This window comes from Vanacampus margaritifer, chromosome 2, assembly GCF_051991255.1.
Source record: "Vanacampus margaritifer isolate UIUO_Vmar chromosome 2, RoL_Vmar_1.0, whole genome shotgun sequence".
Classification (NCBI taxonomy): domain Eukaryota; kingdom Metazoa; phylum Chordata; class Actinopteri; order Syngnathiformes; family Syngnathidae; genus Vanacampus; species Vanacampus margaritifer.
The window spans coordinates 33,716,736-33,737,786 of NC_135433.1; the positions used below are offsets into that span (position 1 = coordinate 33,716,736).

The 21,051-nt window shown below is 38.1% G+C and overlaps 2 protein-coding genes across 4 annotated transcripts; one reads left to right on the forward strand and one right to left on the reverse strand.

The window, feature by feature from the left end:
- Positions 1 to 406: 406 nt before the first annotated feature.
- Positions 407 to 15,435, reverse strand: cpdp (CPD photolyase). Its single transcript, XM_077559861.1, has 10 exons — positions 15,279 to 15,435; positions 14,860 to 15,167; positions 14,613 to 14,761; positions 14,277 to 14,459; positions 14,005 to 14,163; positions 12,282 to 12,480; positions 6,894 to 7,046; positions 5,945 to 6,066; positions 1,700 to 1,859; positions 407 to 1,598 (listed from the first exon to the last, which is right to left on the reverse strand). The coding sequence occupies exons 1-10, from the start codon at positions 15,299 to 15,301 to the stop codon at positions 1,450 to 1,452; spliced, it is 1,605 nt and encodes a 534-aa protein (XP_077415987.1). The 5' UTR covers positions 15,302 to 15,435; the 3' UTR covers positions 407 to 1,449.
- Positions 15,436 to 16,386: 951 nt separating this feature from the next.
- Positions 16,387 to 20,343, forward strand: LOC144044593 (UAP56-interacting factor-like). Of its 3 annotated transcripts, XR_013291306.1 has the most exons (10): positions 16,387 to 16,631; positions 16,887 to 17,015; positions 17,074 to 17,204; positions 17,501 to 17,652; positions 17,740 to 17,797; positions 17,895 to 17,950; positions 19,212 to 19,286; positions 19,366 to 19,492; positions 19,578 to 20,002; positions 20,070 to 20,343. XR_013291306.1 is itself a non-coding variant. In XM_077559103.1 (9 exons), the coding sequence occupies exons 2-9, from the start codon at positions 16,988 to 16,990 to the stop codon at positions 19,668 to 19,670; spliced, it is 720 nt and encodes a 239-aa protein (XP_077415229.1). In that variant the 5' UTR covers positions 16,387 to 16,741; positions 16,887 to 16,987; the 3' UTR covers positions 19,671 to 20,343. The 3 variants fall into 3 exon arrangements, 2 of the variants coding, with proteins under 2 accessions (XP_077415229.1, XP_077415228.1); XM_077559103.1 differs by having other exon boundaries at positions 16,387 to 16,741; positions 19,578 to 20,343; XM_077559102.1 differs by having other exon boundaries at positions 19,578 to 20,343.
- Positions 20,344 to 21,051: the final 708 nt, after the last annotated feature.

A 21,051-nucleotide genomic window follows, 5' to 3' on the forward strand; every position in this document is an offset into this window, starting at 1 on the left:
CAAATCTGTGAATCATGCTGAAGTGTGAATATGCATTGACTGTTGTTTTAAGATGTCATCTCACCATTCATCACTAGACAGCAGACATGGCTTAGTTGCACTTACTGTACATTGGGCCTTATATTGCCCTATGCTACAACATGAGTATGCCTATTTACTTTTTTTTTTTTTGTGGATTTGAAATGATATGCAGGACAAACATACCATCTTAATAATATTGAAACTTTGAGAGTTGTTTTTTGTGGGGGGAAAATTGCACAAAAATAGTTCTTGCACTTAATATTGGTTTACTGTTTTACTGGCAGCTTTGTGCGTAGATCTTTTATAAATGATAAATATTATGAAAAATGCTAAAACACACACACCCCTCCACAAATGCTTCAGACAAAATCGAGTAAACAATAAATAACAAGTTTTTGGTTTAATAAGAAAAAGTCTGACAACAGTTGAAAAATAATGTATAGGCTACATTCCTTTACAAATGTATTAGACCAACATGTGATTTATCGGCATCAGTATTTACCAAATCGTATTTTATATTTGTGCCGAGGTTAATCCACAAGCAAAAGCACTTTAACCAAAATGATATTTTAAATGCTAGAATATTGTTCTAATCAGTAATTTTTGTAACTTACAGTTTTACAAAGAAATTAGGAAATATTTAAGTACTCTGATGCCTTGAGATACAGCACATACAATAATAACATAATTCAATAGAATTTAAATAATTTGACAATTTTTGTCACAATGCATCAATTACAGTACCATTGGGCTGCTTTTTGAGGAGTGTCTGCCTTACCCACCTGGGGGAATGTTGGCTATAATGTTCATTGCGACGTCTCAACTCTTCTCAGTTATCAGTACGGCACTAATATTAATAATTTGTCACATAGCATAAAAAAGACATCACAGTGAGTAGTGTTGTATTATCTGTCTACATATATTGTTGCATTGTTTGTATTTAGTTTGACAGTAAACGTCAACTGGGAGAGGCAAAAAAAACTAACTTGAATCCTTTTTCTTTTTTATATATATGCCAAACTGCTGCTGGTTGTGAAGTGTGTTGAATTTGCTGCCACCAAACAACCCTTGTATCGTAAGTAAGTTAGTAAAGCAAAAAATCTGCCAAATCAACTCGTATCTCGAGAAGAAGAAAAAAAGTCGAGTCACTGCATCTCAAGGCACTGTTGTACATAATTAAATTAAAATTTTCAAATTGTAGTTCACAACAGTAAACGCACACTGAAATTCAAAGAGCCTGTGTTCAAGTACTTTATGATACAGGATGGCCTCTTCCTGTTTTTAATGCCAGGTTGTCTAATAAATGTAATAAAACTTAGGATAAACGAACATTAGTACAAATGTTGACCTGCATGTTGCCACATGCTCTGTAAACAGCCAATAATCACCAAACAAACAGAGAACGAGCAAATGAGCACAACATGCCTCTCAAAGACCTTTGGGAGTGTATTTTTGCTCAAACTTGGCTACATCAAACTTGCGAAGGCAGCCTTTGTAGTTCATGTAGCGGATCTTTCCAAAAACATCTCTCTCTGCCCATCCTTGGTCGTGGATGCCACAAATAGACCACATACAACCTAAAGGGAGGGTCAAGACACCAAAGAGAGGAATCAACAAAAGAGACAGTGATTGGCTTCACCTGGCCTGTTACAAAAGAACGGGTACGGCTGCGGCGTACCCACGAATCCATTGGGGTCCTGGCCATCTAGCTCGTAGCGATCGTTGAGGTAGAGAGCGATGGAGAGCGCCTCCTCTGGTGATGAAGTCCACTCCAGAATCTTTTTGGCCCAGTACATCCGCAGGAAGCCATGCATCTTGCCCTCGGAGACCATTTGATACTGAATAAATGATGCAACATTGTTACCATTATATTCACTCATTTGCTCCCTAAAGCGTACAAATGTGTATCCCAAAGACGTATTTATACGTTTTTTTATTATTTATTTTTATGCTAGAACATACAGAAGGCTTTGATGCAGCCTCTGAACTGCAGAGAAAGGTTGAAGCAATGGTTGTTTGTGAATAATGATGAAACTTAGCTATATTCCACTGCTAATTGCAGCAAAACGTAAACAGATGGAAATACAGGTAGTCCTCTAGTTACGAACATCCGAGTTACGAATATTCACAGATACGGACAAAGGCTGTATTTAGCGTGCAAGTTCATATTTAAGTGCGCGCCACATCATACATTACGGTACGGTACTGGCGCCAAACTGAGTAAATTTCAGAGGCTCTCCTGGAGGATATTCATGAAAAGCAGCCCTCAGTCGTCTTCTTTATTGGCATAGTAGCAAAACGTACAATATCTCTTCAGCTTCGAAATTGATTGACTCTGACTTGTCGCCATCTTGACATACGCACCAATCACAATTCATGTGCACTTCATGGACACTCGGAAAACATAGTTCCCTAAGACCGTTACACCCAATACGTAATGCATTCTACTTCAGTCTCACATGAACTCAACTCAATAAATCCTCTACCATCTATGTACAGTATGCATATATATTTTTGTTTTATTGCATTGTACTGTGTAAAAATTGTATGTACTGTGAGGAAAAGTGGTTCAGCTAATGGATGATGGATGGATGGATGATGTAATTTAATGTATGCTTTTTAAATTTAATTTATGTATGGTATAGAAAGTGTATATATAAGGCATATAATTAAATTTGTTTATTTATTTACATATTTTTATTATTTTATTTAAAAAAAATTATAAAATTGAATTTTGAAACAAAATTTAATGATTCGATTTACAAACAAATTCGACTTACAAACAACCTCTCGGAACCTATTGTGTTTGTAAGTTGAGGACTACCTGTATACTTTTTTTTTCCTGATGAAAAAGACTCATCTTTCTTTTGTTAGGTTTCATGTTTTTATAGCAATAGAACACAATATATGTGGGTCTTGCAAAATCAGTCAAAATCCAGTGAAACGGCCGGGAGCGAAGGGGGTTGCTTTAGTGAAAATGGAGAGGAGGGAATGAGTTAATATAGGCAATTATAAAAAAAATTGGGGAGTGTTAATTACTTACAGTTATTATCAATTCACAGCAGGAATCTCTCCCTATGACTGCTTTGTGCAAATTTTCTAGAAATTCAAACATTTCCCAGGTGGTTTAATAAAATGTACATTTTGGGTCAAATTCCAGCACAATTTTCACCCTATTCTTCAACTGTCAAAAAAATTGCAGAATGTTCCAAGTGTGTACCGATTATCGGAATCTAATGCTGATAACTTTTGCTGATGCATCCAACAACTCTGCAGCTCTTTCTTGACAATAGATAGTTATGTCTGTGTGTTGTCGTTGCGACACAAGAAAAATATCTAAGGCTTGGGTCACACTGCAGGTCTTCAGGCTCAATTTGGATTTTTTGGGGGGTTATATCAGATTTTTTTGTGTTATCGTTCACATTACATATAAAACGCGTCCTCAGTCAGTCTTGTGTGTGAACCAAATATGTTTCCAAAGTGATCCGCATACACAGAAGAAATGCCAACATCACTCACAACGTCGTGTTTACAGAAGCAAATACGGTCAATGTGTAGAGACAGTGGAGCGATGCGGGAGGAGGTACAAAAGTCAGGCTTTTTAAATTTCATTTCATGGAGACTAACGAGTCGATGACATCACATCATCACCCTGCGCACTAAAAGAGCCATCTGTGCGGCTGAATGACTATTATCACCACAAATGTCCACTTTATGCTTCATGTTTCAAGTGGAATTTAATTCAAGTCAAGTAGAAAGTCCAAACAACTTTGCAGGTTCATGGACGACTGACTGACCAGTCCAGCAGTCGTCTCTCTCCCCTGGCTTTTGATGAAGTATAGGTAGGATGCATGCAGACGGAGGTTGCATTGCAAAAATTCGGATACGTATTCCATCTAGGACCACATATGAACGTGGACCAGGTTGGATACAAAATTAAAAACGGAATTGTGTCATAAAAAAAAAAAAAAACAGATACAGGACGCATATGGGCAAAGAAATCCAATTTGGGTGGTATTTGCCTGCAGTGTGAACCTAGCCTAAAAGTTTTGATTCCTGACACAATTTCTGACAGTGGCAGCTCACAATAAATGACTTTGTTAATTTCACACTCAATGGCTTGGCAGGTGCTCCAGAGGCTCTATTATTTGTAAATAAGCAATTAAAAAGTTTTCCATGATTTCCATCCATTCGACTTCTGTCCTCATTAAGGGTGAGCTGGAGTCATTTTATATCCTCGACTGCCCGCCTGCCAATCGCAGGGCACGTACACAGAAACAAGATTCAAGTGCACATTCGCAGCTATCAGCCACTGACGGCTATTCCCAAAGCATTCACATCACTTCACCTTTTACCACATTTTTTGGACGTTACGGATGGGCGAGCACTGATACCAGGTTTCGGTACGAATGCGGTCTTCGTGTCCTGGTCATTATTTTTACATTTTAGTACGTGTTTGTTTAAAGCTTGATTTGGGGGCAAAAAACATCTGTTTGGAGCCATCGTAAGGTTAAACACTGAAATCAACACAATTTGGCTGTTTGTCCTCTCATTACACGAGAACGATACCTACTATGTCACTAAACCGGCTTCTTAGTGAGTTGCTGCTGTCAATCACAGCCAGACCACGCCCAATCCTCGTCCCATTCGCAATCCAACGGTCCTTCAGGCAACACCCCTTTTGAGCGCCAATTTCAAATCGCAGTGAGGGGTGGAGCAAGAGTCTGACTTCCGGTTGAATAATCCTTTAAATGAAATTTTATATGTAAAAAGTACTCGAGCAATCGATACAGAGTATCAATATTGGTCTGAAACATCCAAAGTTACAGACGTAATGAAAAATGGATTTAATTCATTTTGTCGCTCAAAATTCTACTCATTACATCCCATAATGACAACATGTACAATAGTTTTAAAATTCTAACAAATTTATTAAAACTAAGAAATCACATTAGCTCAATAGCATATACAGTCATTTTTAATTTACCGTTATCAAATCCATAAAAACACTGCGGTACTTGCTAAAATTTACATATACATACATACATATTTTTTTATATACGTATATATATATATATATATATATATATATATGGGGTGTTTGGAAAAATCGATTCTGCAATATATTGCGCTATTACAGCGCGCAATTCTCGAATCGATTCGATATGTGGCCGAATCGATTTGTAAACATAATTTTTTTATGGGAATATTCAACAAACTTCTTACTTAGGGTTAGGATTCACACATTAAGCATGGAAGAATGTTATATTAATGGAACATTAAGCCTTAATATTTTTATTTCAGTGCTGTTCAAACATGAAAGACTGCAAGCTGAATTTTCAGATAAATACATTTTCACACAAATCTTCATGTGTACATGTACAAGTTTACTGATTAGTATTTTCTAAATTTGAGTTTAAAAAAAATCACAATAATCAATTTATAGATTCGCATAGGGATCATCGAATCGTAACCTATGAATCGTCATACGAATCGAATCGCAAGGTACTAGACAATTCACACCCCTAATGTATATATATATATATATATATATATATATTTTTTTTTTTAAATACATAACTTTGGCAACAATGTTGTTTAGGCTAACTAGTACTCATCACAGTCTTTGGCTTCACCCTACTTTGTTGTTGCATGTAGAATTTTGGGTTAAAAAAAATCGACTCAATTAAGGAATCAGGCTGTAAAAATAAAATGTGGTAAAAGTGAACAGCTGTGAATATTTTGCGGATGCACTGGAAAGTCTACATTTAAGCGACCTTTCAGGATTGTTCTCCAAAACATCCGCCACCCAGGAGTGCCTGAGATGAGATTCAAACTGTTGAGGTCAACGTGGTAACCACTACTCCACCGTGTTGCCCCTTTCCATCACATTCCCACTTTATTTTTTTGCAAAACGTTATACCTGAGCTGCGTTCCACAGCTTGTCGTGCGTCTTGGCTTTCTCCAGTTGCTCTCGGGTGTACAAATATGGCCTTTTGTCCTTGGCGTGATCTCGCAAGCTCTTTTGAGCCCATTCGTTAGCGCCTGGAAACATACGGCATCACCAAAAAAAAGAAAGAAAAAAAGAAAAGTCATTTCAGATGTACTCAAAGGACGTAGCCAGTGGACTAATGATGATGACTCAATGGAATGACTGGAGGAAATCATCTATTTTAAGCGTCACCAAACCAAACGAAGACAAGTTGGACGCTTAAAAAGAGGCTAATTGAACAGATGCATAAATTCTGAATAATAAGGAACTTACTAAATCCTAAAATTAAGTCAATTACATTACAATCAATGGATTTGATTGCAACCAAACCAAATTGTCACACAAGACATATTGGTCAAGTCCTTATTTAATTAGCTGAACATTGTATGATTTGCTTTATTTACTGGAACAAACTCATCTAAGGTAACTAAAGAGGAAGAAAATTTACAACAGAAGTCAAACAAATCTGGCGCGGGTTGACTTTCAAGTCATTCTAATATGCATAATTAGTCACTCCAATTCAGGGGTGCACAAGTTTGGTCCTCGAGAGCCCCAATCCAGTCTGTTTTCCTCCTTGCAGCACAGCTGAATCTAATGATCAGCTAATCGGCAAGCTTTGCAAAAGCCTGATAACGATCCTGATCGTGAATCAGGTGTGTGAAACATGGAAAACAGGTTGGATAGGGGCTCTTAAGGACCGAACTTGAGCACCCCTTGCTCTATTCATACAACATAATCAAGTCAAACACCATAAAATAAAACTAAAACTGTGTACTGCTTATCCCAAAGCAACATTGTCACCTAGATGGTGTCGTGGCAAAAATTTAAAAATAAAAAACGTAATTGGCCCCCCCAAAAAACTTGAAAGATCTTAACTGACCCTCCACGCTATCGTATTTCTCGTTGTAAAAGCAGAAGTTGTCCGTCAGCTCCCGGCGCACCACCAGCTCTTCGATGAAGGGCGCTACCGATTGGCTGGCGTTCTTCCCGCCGCGCTGGACTTGCAGCGCCACACGCTGGGCAGACAGATGTCCTGGAGGCATCAGTCACAAAAAAAGAAAAATCACATTATCAGAACGCATTACAGAGCAAAATACAGTGAAGCCCCTACTACACTGTGGATTATTAAGAGACCGTTTTTTGTTTAGGAATATTTACAGCATACAAGCAAGTCCAAATTTAGAGGTTTGTGCCTTAAATGTAGTACCACGTTGTGCCACAATATGCCAGGCAGCACTGAGCTCTACTGGAAAACATGCAGCAGAAATTAAAAGCAAGAAGAGGCAGTTTACTCCGTATGTGTTGCTGCTGTGTTTGTGTTAAAGTAGTAGTTGTTTGAAAGTTTGTAATAACTGAAAAAGATGGTATCATAAACTTGCAGTTGTGCCTGAAAGTTTGAAAAAAAAAAGTGTACCTGTAAAAAATAAAAAATTGTATCTGTAATAAAAATGTGTACCTGTAAAAAAAAAAATTGTATCTGTAATAAAAATTTGTACCTGTAAAAAAAAAAATGTGTACGTGTAAAAAAAAATTGTATCTGTAAAAACAAATTTGTACCTGTAAAAGTCATGATTTGTACCTGTACAAAAAATTTTTTGTACCTGTACTGAAAGTGTAAATTTGTATCTGTAAAAGTTGTGATTTGTACTTGTAGAAATGACAACTTGTAGTCAAAGAAGTCGCCACTAGGAGTCACAAGTGGTTTTTCTGCTGCTTTCCAGTGACGTGAGTTTTGCACCAAATATACCGCTACAAATGTAGCAAACTGATTTGTACTTGTAGAGCGCCGTGATTTGTACTCGTAAAGAAGAGGGCGGGCTCTGGAGGATTTGGGCGGGCTAAAGCTCAACCTCATTGGTTGAGCGAACGACAGTGGGTTGAACTCAAATGACGGCCAGTAGCCACCGGCACACACCAGTTTACGCGTCATTTTGGAAGAAGAGGACGTCCCGGCGTGAAAATTTCAACATGGTTTAATATACAAACACCGTGTGGAACAGCTTAAACGTTGGTTGACATGCAGAGCACTCCAAGTGGGCAGAAAGAAAGAAGTTTTAGTATGAAGGTAAGATTTATTGTACGAACATAGCTCGTAATCCGGTGCTAGCTAGCTAGCTAGCTCATCTCATGTTGTTGTCACGAAAACTGAACATATTGAAGTCACAATTTTTATTTCATACGACCAATAGCTTGTACCTGTAATTTTTTTTTTTTTTTAAAAATCTAAAAAAAATACCTCATAAACAGCTGCTTAGTGCTTAGATGTGAAAATGACTATAGAGCTACAGAACCCTATTGAATGTTTTACAAGATGACCTGAACCTTAACCAAAAGTGGACAGTACTCAGCTACTTGTATTTGACTAACATTATATTCACGCATCTGTACTCTTACTATCATAATAAAATGAAAACAAAACGTTTTTAGAGTGGATCTTTAAGCCGCTACAGGTATTTTAACCTCAACCCTTTATCCTCGGTATTTAATCATTTTATTTTAAATATTACAATTACAAATTTGCAATGTATGCTTTGCAAACATTGCAAAGTTAAAGAAAAAGAAAGGCTCTTACACTCTTCGTTTACTCATCACTCACAGTACTCAAATATTTGTGCAGGTATTTTTTCTGCGCTTTTAATTTCTACTTGAGTTAAATTTTCCAATGTAACATTACTCTTATTTAAATATTGGCTATTCTGCTTTTGAAATGCTAGTCTATCTGTATCACTAAGATGTGAGCAGTGTCACTGTCACCTAGCTACTTTAACAAAAGTAACTAGGTCAAATGTTAGTTTAGCCCCAAATGACCCCTTCGGTGAAAAAAACTCCTACCCGTCTCTTGATCGCGTCCCATTGTTGTGTCCTCGGTCCAACTCCCGGTAAAGTACACACATTAAGTCAAATAATAAGCACTTAAATCGGCTTAACTGTCGTGTCCCGGCAGCGGGCAGTCAGTAACGACATATGTTTAAATAGATTCAATAACAAACATCAACTTTCCAACGGTTGAAATGGTCCAAATCAGCGCTTCCCCCATTAGTTTTCAATTAAAAGTTGGTATATCGGCTACTAGCCAGCCTATCCATAATGCACCGCGCTGCCGAGATGAGCACTTTGTTTTTTGTGCGAGCGATGAACTCTTATCGTTTGCTCAAAATTAAGTTGTGCTATAGTCTATTTTTTTGACGAGAGAATGACAGGTGCCAAGAAATGAATACTTTCAGGAAAAAAACACGTTTTACATGCGTTTACAAAGTGAGGGAGGGGTCAAACTATAACAAATAAAAAAATACATTTCTATGGTCTCTAAATGATGGATATTGTATACAGGTAGGGCTGCTGGATTAAGTAAAAAATAATAATCACAATTATTTTGGTAATAATTGAAATCACGATTATTCAAAATGATTTTTTTTTGTTCAAAACAAGAAAATGTTTAAACATTTGAAAATATTAAGACAAGTAAAATTATTTGAAACACTACAATTATGTAAGTTCCTTTTTTTTCTTTCTTTTTTTTTGTAAGTTCCTTTTGGACCAAACAGAATTTATAATAATATATATTATTTATGTTAGCAAAAATTTGAAGTTGGGGTGCAGCGTGTGGAGGATGGCAAGCTAATTTTGACAGGGGTGTGTGGTGAAAGAACTCGAGTGGGCGTGCCTCAAAACAACTCAAAATTAATATTATTAGGGCTGCAGCTATCGAATATTTTAGTATTCGATATCCTACTGAAAATTCTAGCGAATAATCGTGTATTTGGATAGAAAAAATAATTATACCTACAAGCCTATATACTTTCTTGGTTAAAGAACAATTCTAAATACAGAAGACAAAAAAATATATGTTTGCATGTAATAATTAACCAACTGCTTTTCCTTTTTTAGATCATCATTTATTTATTTTTTTACTTTAACTGCACTTGTCAGCAAACTATTTTCCTCTGAAACAGTGAGATTTTAGACAAATCTCTCCCCATAGATTTTGGTCAATGGAACTAAAGTGACGTCAGGCCCACGATAGCGATTTTATTGGCTAAATAAATAGCACATTTGAGTAAGCCTGCTTTGTTAATAAGTGATAGGTAGGAACGGCAAATTAGTCAGGCAGCATCAAAGTGTGCACGGTCCATCAATCCATTTTCTGAACCGCTAATCCTCACGAAGGTCACGGGCCCTTGAACAAGGCATTTGAACAAATCAAAGAAATGACCCTCAACTTTCGCAAAAGTTTGGACTCGATCTGTGTTTTTAATCTTGTATCTAAGCGGATTTTCTGCTTTAACCTTTACACTATATCACACATATTTAGCATCTGGAACAACTGTAGAACTGAAAAGTGGGCCGCGCTTACGGCACGTGGATGCAAGCGGCAAGCACTTCATGATACACTGCTGAGATCAATGGCTCTCTGAAAAAAATCAATCGAAGAGCACTGTGACAAAAGCAATCCAGCGGCTGAAGGGTAAGAGGCAGCAGCATGATAGCGTGGGAAATTGCCACACCACCGCATTATGGATGGAAGCGGCATGACGCGACCGCAACGTCGGCCTAGCTAGAGATCCATTTACACAGAATGCGCTTTTATTGAGTAAACCCCTTTTGGAAGCACTTAAAATGCCATGTGCAGCTGTTTCAAATTATTTTATTTTAGCTAGGGGTGCACGATAATGCAATTTTTAACCGATCCCGATAAACCAATTATTTAGAAAATACCGATGTCAATAACGGATAAGTATGCCGATAATTGTTTGCAAAATTAACTTGAATACAAATACACTTTCAAGTCTAACATGTACAAATACATTGAAACATTGTGTAAAGCACCATGAAGCTTAATTTTATTGATATTTCATTTTGATTTTGCCAAAAGTCATGTTTTAAAAATGCAACCAAAAACTGTGAGGGTAACATTTTGGGGAAACACAGTAAAGAAAGCCCACACTGGCTTCTGCCATGCTGCCATGAGGCATCTTCTGTGAACACGAGGTCGCCCACATTATGATGTCACAAATATGCGACACAACCATAGGAGAGGGGAGGGGTTGAGGAGTTGGGCACAACTTGAGCCACAACCACAACAGATGGACCAACGTGGCATCTCTATTATTTTCGGCTGGTTTCTTTATTATCTGGTTTGACGTCAAATTGGTCGATAATTGCCGATGATTATCGGCCACCGATATTTTCGTGCATCCCTATTTTTTGCGCTTAGATTGGTCGAAAACAGTTTCATTTTTTACATATTCGCTGAATTTTTCTTATGAGCAGATTTTTTTTGTAATTTTAATACCATACCGGCTGAAAAACTCTACTGCTATTTGCCATAATGTGAAGGCAGGAACTATATTTATTGAAAAAAATGCTTTGACTTCACCTTAGGGCAGAGGTGGGCATCGAGGGCCGAAGTCCTGCAGGTTTTGCATGTTGCCCTTCTCCAATACAGCTGATATATGATCAGCTCATCAGCAAGCTCTGCATAAGCCTGATAACAATCCTGTTGATTGGAATCAGCTTGTGTTGGAAGTGAGAAACCTCCAAAACCTGGAGGACTACGGCCCTCGAGGACCGAGATTGCCCACCTCTGCCTTAGGGGATCAACAATCCATTAATACTAAGACGTAATGAAAAATGCCATACGGTAGTTTTAAGCAATGGCTATTTGACAACAAACAAAGCAGCAACACAGATTTTATAACAATACGCCAATATTTTCAAAAGAGTATATGCTCGCTGAAAAAAAAAAGACTGGAGCTTACTGAGTCAGTTGTGATCGTCCTCTTTGTGTATTTCTTATGTTTGTCTTCCACTGCCCCCTGGTGGCCAAAGCGGACACACCAGAAGGAGTGCTACAATGCCCAATGAGTTATCATGATCAACTGTTGCTATTACTGTATATTAGAATCAAGAATCTTTATTGTCATTATGCTATCAAAACGAAATTTTGTTCCAGCAGCTTTCGGCACAATTTAAAAAGGCACATGTAAAAACATTAAACTAGAATAAATAATAAATAATTAAATGTATATTTTTGCCGTTTTCGGAGGCTGAATATTCGGTGCATCACTAAAACAAATATTGTTTTAAATGTAAATCATCGGATCTGCACGATTCACATAGGTGACCTATTTCAAAACTGCGAATTTCGCCAAAAAGTAAGATATTTTAGTTTCATGCCTGCAAGTACGCTTAGGATTCGATCACAGAGAAGCATGTGCGCAAGCTTGTGTAGGCAAGTGTTTAAATCATCTTCAGGGGTTCTACTAACCAAAGCGGATCCAAGGGGAGAGTTGGCTGAGCGCAGCAACATTGGGATCATTACGTTGAGTGCCAAACAGCTTGAGGCGAACGTCGATGAAGGATTCCAACATGGCCATTCCCGACATGGTGCCTGGCTGGGCCCACGCCGGCTCATCCACGGTTCTGTCCACCTGCAGGGAGGCCAGGGTTTTGGACCAATCTACTGGCTGGGGAGGGGGGGAAATGTTACAGTCGTTCAGTGGTAAATTAAAATCCTAATTTTTTGCAAAAAACAACAACCTGTTTTCTCCTGGTAAAAAAATGTCATCTTACAAAGATAAACTTCTGTTTTTCCATGATGAATTTGTCATATTATGATATCAAAGTTAAATTTTACCAAAGGAAGAAAGCCATGATTCCAATAAATTAATATTGTTTTGAGAAAAACAATGTACCGTAATCTTATATGAGAATAAAGTCGTGTTTATTCAAATTAGGGCCATAATGTTGTTTACAAGTGGGGCATATGTAAAATAGTGTAAAGAAATGTTTGGGGTTGACTACTCCTTTAATGGCAAAGTTTAACAAGGGAAGAAAATCAGTGTTACGATAACAAATTCACGTTTTTTACAGCAAGAAAGTTGTAATGTTATAACAACAAATTCATAGCCTTTATAAGAACAGAAACAGATTCTGTTGAGATACAAAATTGAAATCTTACAAGAATAAACCCACATTTTTCCAAGATAGTCATTGCATTATGATATTAAAGTTTAACAAGGGAAGAATGTGACAATATATATATATATATATAAAAAAATGTTTTACATTTTAAAGAACAATGTAGTAAAGAAGAAAAAAGGATGAAATATTGTCTGAACATTTTGCACAGAATTTGTTTTTGAATGAAACCTTTAAATAAATGTTTGTTTGGTTTATTCTTTTGATTAAAATCATAGTCATCCAGAGTGAATGAGGGGGAAAGACATATATTTTATTTTTTGGCCATGTGGCCCAGCCCTACAATGAAGTCATAAATAATAATAAATACCAAAAATAGTAGCTATTGAAGTCAAAGTTTAGCAAGGGAAAAAAGTCATTGTCCATCCATTTTCTTAACCGCTTAGTCCTCACAAGGGTCGCGGGGGGCACTGGATCCCAGCTGGCTTCGGGCAGTAGGCGGGCTACACCCTGAACTGGTTGCCAGCCAATCACAGGGCACACAGAGACAAACAACCATCCACACTCACTATCACATCTATGGACAACTTGGAGTGTTCAATTAACCTGCCATGCATATCTCTGGAATGTGGGAGGAAACCGGAGTACCCGGAGGAAACCCACGCAAGCACGGGGAGAACATGCAAACTCCACCCAGGAAGGCCGAAGCCTGGACTCGATCTCACGTCCTCTGCACTGGGAGGCGGACGTGCTAACCAGTCAGCCACTGTGCCGCCTAGAAAGTCATTGTGTTGTGATAATTTTTATTTTTTTATTTAAGAATATATTTGTGTTTTTCTAATTGTGTTAATATTGTATTGTGATATTCAAATCAAAGCTAACAAGGAAAAAAGTCATGTTATGAAAAAAAAGTGACACTGTTAAGATGTTAACGTTGAAGTTTAATGATGGGAAAGTGTTGTATTTTAACAAGAGAATTTCAAAAATGCAACTTAACTCTCGACATTGTGCATTTTATTATGGGAAAGACTATTCTGTCAAAAATAGTAGAGAACAGAGATTTAACTTACTTTGGCGTTTTTTGTTGTCGTGTAGGGGTGCTTCTCAACCACGGGAAAATCAGTGAGGAACTCTGGTAAAAGTTTAGTAATTTTTCCCCGGATTGTCCTAGCAGCATATTCAAGTTTAGGAGACGCTACCCAGCATGGAACAATATTGTGGGCATCGACCTATAAAACAAAATCATGTGCTCAATTAAAATAAACTGTTCAACTGGGTTGAGAAAATATTCAGGGCATTCCAGATGATCCTAATCTACTCATCTCCATGCTTTTCAATTTACCTGAATGAGTGGAACATCATCTGGAAGACTTTTTTTCACATCATCCAACCAGTTCAGAGGCTCCCTCAGGGGTGAGAAGTCCGTCACAATTGCCCCAAAGCCGCCATTGGACACAAAGCCAGGCAGCACTTTGCTTGCAGAGCCGTGCAGGAGATGGAACTGGATGTCTAAAGATTTGCATTCCTGTTTGATGACAAGAAAGGACTGTTGACTGCGGATTTACCAGTTTATGATAGAAAGCAAAAATACTCAACAAAAACAGGATTGGCTGAATTTGCAATGTACTGTTCTAAATTATCCAGTCCTAAAAAATAAAATAAAATGTCATTTTTGTACCTTTTCAACTTCTTCCAGACCTCTCAGCATGAAGCTGTAATGTCTCAGGGTGGACAACTCAGATTTGGGGACAAACAAGCAGACACAGACATGCAGAGGCAGGTTTTTCTTCATGGCCAGGCGTTGGGCGTGGATCAATGCCCAGTTATCTGAAGAAAAGGAGATGCCAATCAATGTATTATTAAATTGACCATGAGGAAGAGCTGACTGTTCTTTGTTTCATCAATGCATAAAATCATGTGTTAACCTTGTATTCTCTGGTCCCTCTGCATCCAATAAAGAACTCCTTCTGAGTCCTGCTTTGCTTCTTCCGTTTTTGATATAAATCGAACACGTTTCTGGTTGACTTCCATGTCCTCATTGTTGGACCTGTGTTGTTTGACAAGATCTTGCAGCCAGCCTGCTGCTGCTGCTTTCTCCTTCTTGCCTTCCGTGGCAGAAGCCAACTTCCGCTGCTTGGCGCTGGGCTTAGCAGCTGCAGCAGCAGTGGTGGCTTTGCGCTTTTTGTCTGACATGATGATAGCGAATGACTTCGTCAGGTAGGAGAAAAACGAGCTGTGACATAAGGGGATAAATGAGAAAACGGAATACAGTGCATTACAAAACACTAACGCAAGACAATGCCAATGACTTAACCGGTGAGCGTTCACTCGTGTACCAACTTACGTCCTCGTAACACAATGCTTCATACACGGTGAAAAGAAGGTAAAAAGAAACCGGTCCTCCAAATCGTGACGAAATTAGAATTTCATGAAATGCTCACTGTAATTTTAACCGTAGGATGAAGCAGCGTGAGAGGTTTACGTTTGCACAAGCACTTACGAGAGAGTGATGACGTCACTATTTTGTAACACCGTGGGACGTGTTCCATTTCGCTGTATTCGACTCATCGCTTTCAGCCACTTGACGAACCAATGTGCCTCAAACAACCAAAGACAAATTCCTCGTGTGTTTTTACACAATAATTGGCCACTAAGGATGATTCAGATTAATAGCTGTACTTATGCATCTTTTTCAGGTATCTGTAATTTACTTGCATATTTAGCCTATTATATATTTACACATTTCTGACAACATTTTACTTTTGCTACTTTCTAGTATACTTTGTCAAAAACACTGTTGAACGTCCGCGAGTGATGGACAGAACATAGAGAGCGGTGAACCGTGAAGTTAACATAGGTGAGATTGCTTTCATTAAAATATAGGGCTTTAATGCAGGAAAAAACCTACAGCAGTACATAAGGAAATGAACACATTAACAACAATGCAGCAAATTTAGTGAAGCAAGACATTCCTCGTCCACGGGTTTGTTCAAGAGATTTTCTTTTTGTTTTGTTGTAAATGGTCTGCTTCATGAATGATTCGCAGTGAAAGCAGCTGTCAGCCTTCAACTACATTAGGTTAATAATAGAGGGAAACTATTTCATGTACGTATTTATTTATTTATTTATTTATTGGTGCTTTCAAAATGGGTCTTGAATATGATTGATGGTATAGAGCTGGGGAATTTGGCAAATAAATAAATAAAAATAATCTCGATTTTTTTTTTTCAGTCGTGGACAATAACATTTTTAATTTATTTTAATTCCATCCATCCATCCATCCATCCATCCATCCATCCATCCATCCATCCATCCATCCATCCATCTCTCTATCTATCTAATAGCGATGATGAGCTGAATGGGACGCGGCCAACCACACGCCCTCATCCAAGTCCGGGTTGCCACGTGAACTACATCGCCTACAATGCAACAATTATAGTCACGCATGCTCAGTACGGTTTACGTTCGAGGGGGTGGTGAGGGTCCAGGACAACAATTTAGCTTGAAAGGGTTAGCAGATTCAAACGCCACGCGTTATTTATTTATTTATTTATTTTATTTTATTTTATTTATTTTGTGCGTGTGTGTTTTTCCTCTCTTTTTTTGCGGTGGTGTTGTTTATCCGTGTTGCCCATCGGGATGAATAAACGTAAATTTAAAAAGCCGCTGGTTCGCGATAAGGTGGACATGTCACTAGGTAAGGTCCTCAGCATGGACGCTTTCCCTAAAAATAGATTGCTGGCTGTTCAGTTGCATTCGTAGTGAATACCATTTGGCTCCAATGTGTACTATTCAATTTAACGCCAGGTTAGTTACACACACGATCAAAAATACTAGAGTAGCAGAAAACAAACAAGTGCAAACACTTTGTTGTTCATTGGGTCCACTTCTCTAACTTTCTGTGACTCTTCCAATCGCTGTTGCCATTGCTCTTCTGTTTGATATTTGGCAGATGACATCATTCGGTTGAATAAAAAAGAGCAAAACACTCAAAAGAAACAACCCAACAAGAATCAGCAAACACTCCGCCGGCGAAAGACTCCTCAAGGAAACATGAAATCTTGGTCCAGAAACACAAACGGTATGTCGGTATTCTTCTTGATGTCGAAACATTATCCGTACCTATTCACACGTTACAGGCGGCGTGTTCCGAGGAGGAACAGCAACTAAATTAAGAACTCGGGTCATGCCGGGTGTGAGGCGAGGTCAGGGGGTTGTCAGCGGTCTGGCAGCCCGGAGGAACACGACTCTTCTCAAGCGACCCTCTCAGGTGACTTTTTTAACTGGATATTACCGTATTCATATCGTTAAATGTTAATAATTTGGAATTGCGGATCGCAAAAGTTGGTTGACTGATTGATTTTTCTCTTGAAATAATCCAACAAAAACAGGCTGCTTTTTGGTGATTTTTAAAGTTTTGATTTAATTTTATTTGCTTTGTGTTGTGAGTCAAAATGTACACAATAGACATACATTATTACGCGCATTGAGTTGTGAAAATAATTTTTTTATTTACCAAGTTTTCATTGATATAATTTCAAATGTATATGTTTTGTTTGTTTTAAGAGAGCAAAACAAAAGCCACAACCTTTTCTTCAATACGGTCGAGAGCGTGTTGAAGTAAAGGTTGGGGCTTCTGCTTTGGACAGAAACGCTGACGTCACCAAGACGGACCCCAGTGGAACGCCAGTCAACAGACCATTTCAACTGCGACGACGGTGAGAAAACAACCAGAAAACAAACTAGACTTCTTCTTAGTTGTTGTACAAAAAGAAAGTTTTGATTTTGTGTTTTCCGCTATGAAGATATGTGCAACAGACGTACGCGCGGCAGGCCACGTTCTTTCATCACAGAGGACTCAAGGTGATGGGATGCTCGTGTCTGATGATGAATACAAGCATGTCGAGTCAGTTCCACGGTTTTGTCACTTCTTGTTTTGTTTTTTTTTGCTCCATGTCAGGTGCTAACTCTGGCGCAGACGACAAATCCTCACACTCTTCCCGTCAGAACTCGGCTGTGAGTTGTTCAATATTGTTGCCGTCAGGTGGAATCCTAAAGTAGATATTACACCTTATATTACCATCATATAATGTTTCCTAACTTGAAACGCTAATCTAATATGCTAACTCACTATCATTATTAGAATTTTACTGATATGTCGCCACCTCCAGCCGTGCCCACTAAAGTCTGCGTCCGGAAAATGACTTACGGTTACTTTATGTTCCCAAATTCTATTTCAAACTTGTAATAGCCATGGATGAGCCAAAACAAAAACATTGCACACAAATTTACTAGGGCTGGGTATCGATTCTAATTTCCTAATTTCAATTCACAGGAGTTCAGTTCGATTCGGTTTTGATTTTTCCAGATTCTATTCACTGCACTTCAATTCGATATTGATTAATTATGGAACATCAGTAAATCATAAATTTTAAGCTATGATAAAAACTCTGCAAACATTAACTTATTAAATGATTTGGTTTATAATGAAACTAACACATTATGATCACTTAAGTGTTCCACAAACAACATCAACAAGGATGAGATGAAAATATTTTCATAATTCTAATTCAGTAATTGTAAATATAAATTAAAACGATTCTGAATTGTCTTAAAGTGCAATAAGTCAGGCCTTTCATAAATGCAAGAAAATACCAAATTAATGTAAACAGTACATTTCAAGAAAACAATAAGATACAAGAAAAATCCGGCCTTTAAAATTCTATTGTCTAATGAATTATGGGAAACTGTGATATTAGAATAATAATCGATTCATGGTTTTATGAATTGATATCAGGGTTGAAAAGGAAAATCGATTTGTTATGGATTATTCGATTTTTTTAAAAAACCTAACCCTAAAATTGACATTCATAGCTGATAACTTTCCTTCTGCACTTTGAGAATTTCCTGAAATGTAAAGTACATGATACATAAAAAAAAGTATTAGTATTAATAATAATAACAATAATAATTTATTATTGTTATGATTATTATGATAGCAAAGCATTAGAGTGATTGACTTCTAACAAAACAGGCTTACTCAAACCAATGCTGCACGACTCCTGCAAAGTAAGAACGAGGCGGAGTTTTACGACAGTTTTGCACCGGGCTGAAGAAATATGTCATCAATTAAACGACTTGGACTCCACTGTCATCACATTTGGTTTCCGCTTGATGTTTTCTATTTGGTGTGCTGTGATTTTTTTATCATGTAAAATATACGCCTTAAGCTTTATCAGAGGTCATGTACGTCTTATCTTTTTTGTTTATCCACTAGGTGGCGTGCATCAACAAGTAGTACCGGTGTCTTGACCGTATCCATAGACAACCCCACAGCCATGACTCAGCCTGAGTAAGTGTCACTCGCTTGGCACAAACAATTTTGACAGGCAGGATACATTTGACTTGTTGGACCTGCTTTCTCTCCGTAGGCCTCCCTCTGCTTGGACTCTGCACCCCGCGATGGCTCCCTCGGCCAGAAGTAACGTAGAAACAGCAAAGAAGAAAATACCAAAAGGAGTGCCTCTCCAATTTGACATCAACACTGTTGGCAAACCAGTAAGTTCACAAACAACTGATCACTGGGCGAACATGTCACACTTTAAAACATTTTTGTTTGTTTTGTTATTTCTCCTTCCAAAAGCAAACGTCAATGACCTTGAATGAGAGATTCCACATCTTAAAAGAACGCCGTGCACACATAAGTAAAGGCAGCAGATTTGTTGTGGTGGACTAGACTTGAGGAAGAACTGCAGACAGCAAAAATGAGAGCCCACTGGAGCCCACCTCTCCGTGTGCGCACTCCTTTCATTTACCCCCAGTAACGGGTTGTGTTTTTCAACCTCGGGTTCAGATGTGAATGGACTAACAATGCCGCTAATTCAGGCCACCGTCAGCCATTTTACGTGGCTGCTACGTCTACATTTCATTGCTAAGAATATGATTTTTAATTTTCTTTTTAAATTATATCTCCTAGCACCACTCAAAGATTCATATGTATCATGTTCAGAGGTGGCAAATCCTGGTCCAGAAAGTAAAAATCCTGCCACAGTTTGGCTTTAACCTCAGGTGCTAGTTAGCTATCTCCCTAGCTAGCTCGTTTACCTGCTAGCAGGTAAACGAGCTAGCTAGGGAGATAGCTATGTTATCAGAAACATCAACAATTAAATGAAAGCAAAGCTCATCTGGGGGGTGGCTGTGAAATGTAAACCTAACCTCTTGATTTACGATACTGTGATAATATACTCTGAATGGCTCTCATTACTCCATTAAGGGATGTTGGCGTAAAACACGCACTGATAACAATTTGTGCTGTCAGGCGATATAAAAATCCTATTAATTAATCAAATTAATCGATTTTAATCTCATATCTGCTAAAGATCCTCCAATAAAGAATTTGAATTCTAGGACATTACGGAAAATTATTTTTTACACAAGTTACATATCACTTTGTTTCTTTGTTCTTATTAATCTATTATTATTAATCTATCTGGTAGAGCTGATCACACCTGTGTTTAGAATCCAAAACTAACTCTGACACTTGGAGACAGTTATTGCCTCATTCGCAAATAAATGGTGAGATTAATCCAGCCACTTGGCTGCCCTTTGGGTATTCTATGTAGAACAGCCAAATGGCTTGGCTGTGTGACTTAATTGCGTTATTTTTCCTAACGCAGCATAATTAATTAATCTCAGAGGTGGCAAATCCAGGTCCAGAAAGTAAAAATCCTGCCACAGTTTGGCTTTAGCCTCAGGTGCTAGTTAGCTAGCTCCCATGGTACTCGTTTACCTGCTAGGGAGCAAGCTAGCTAGCTAGCATCCATGGTGCACTTGTATCTGTGGATGTGTCTTTGTGAGTGATGTCGCAATTCTGCCAAGTGTCTGTAATCAATTATGTTTTTAAAAGTCTTATCGTCAAGACTGGGACCTCATCAATTTCCACAACAATGGGCCATTGTCTGTGGTCAATCAATTATGTTTTTAAAGTCTTATCTCATTGGTGGGGGGCGTTGTGGTACCGCTCATTCAAGATAGTATAAGAAGGTTGTAAGTGTCTGTAATCGACACACTTGCGAGAAGAATGCAGCCATTTGTCTGTAAACTTGCTTGTGTCCGGA

What these genes read in the sequence shown, in the direction of transcription:
- cpdp (XM_077559861.1), bottom strand. Translation starts at nt 15,301, where the DNA reads ATGAAGCATTGTGTTACGAGGAC. An exon ending in GTCTGGAAGAAGTTGAAAAG is followed by an intron (nt 14,460 to 14,612) that starts GTACAAAAATGA and finishes GTCATCAAACAG; the next exon opens with GAATGCAAATCTTTAGACAT. An exon ending in GAAATACGATAGCGTGGAGG is followed by an intron (nt 6,067 to 6,893) that starts GTCAGTTAAGAT and finishes GTATGTTTCCAG; the next exon opens with GCGCTAACGAATGGGCTCAA.
- LOC144044593 (XM_077559102.1), top strand. Translation starts at nt 16,574, where the DNA reads ATGAATAAACGTAAATTTAAAAAGCCGCTGGTTCGCGATAAGGTGGAC. An exon ending in TTGGTCCAGAAACACAAACG is followed by an intron (nt 17,016 to 17,073) that starts GTATGTCGGTAT and finishes CACACGTTACAG; the next exon opens with GCGGCGTGTTCCGAGGAGGA. An exon ending in TTCATCACAGAGGACTCAAG is followed by an intron (nt 17,798 to 17,894) that starts GTGATGGGATGC and finishes GCTCCATGTCAG; the next exon opens with GTGCTAACTCTGGCGCAGAC.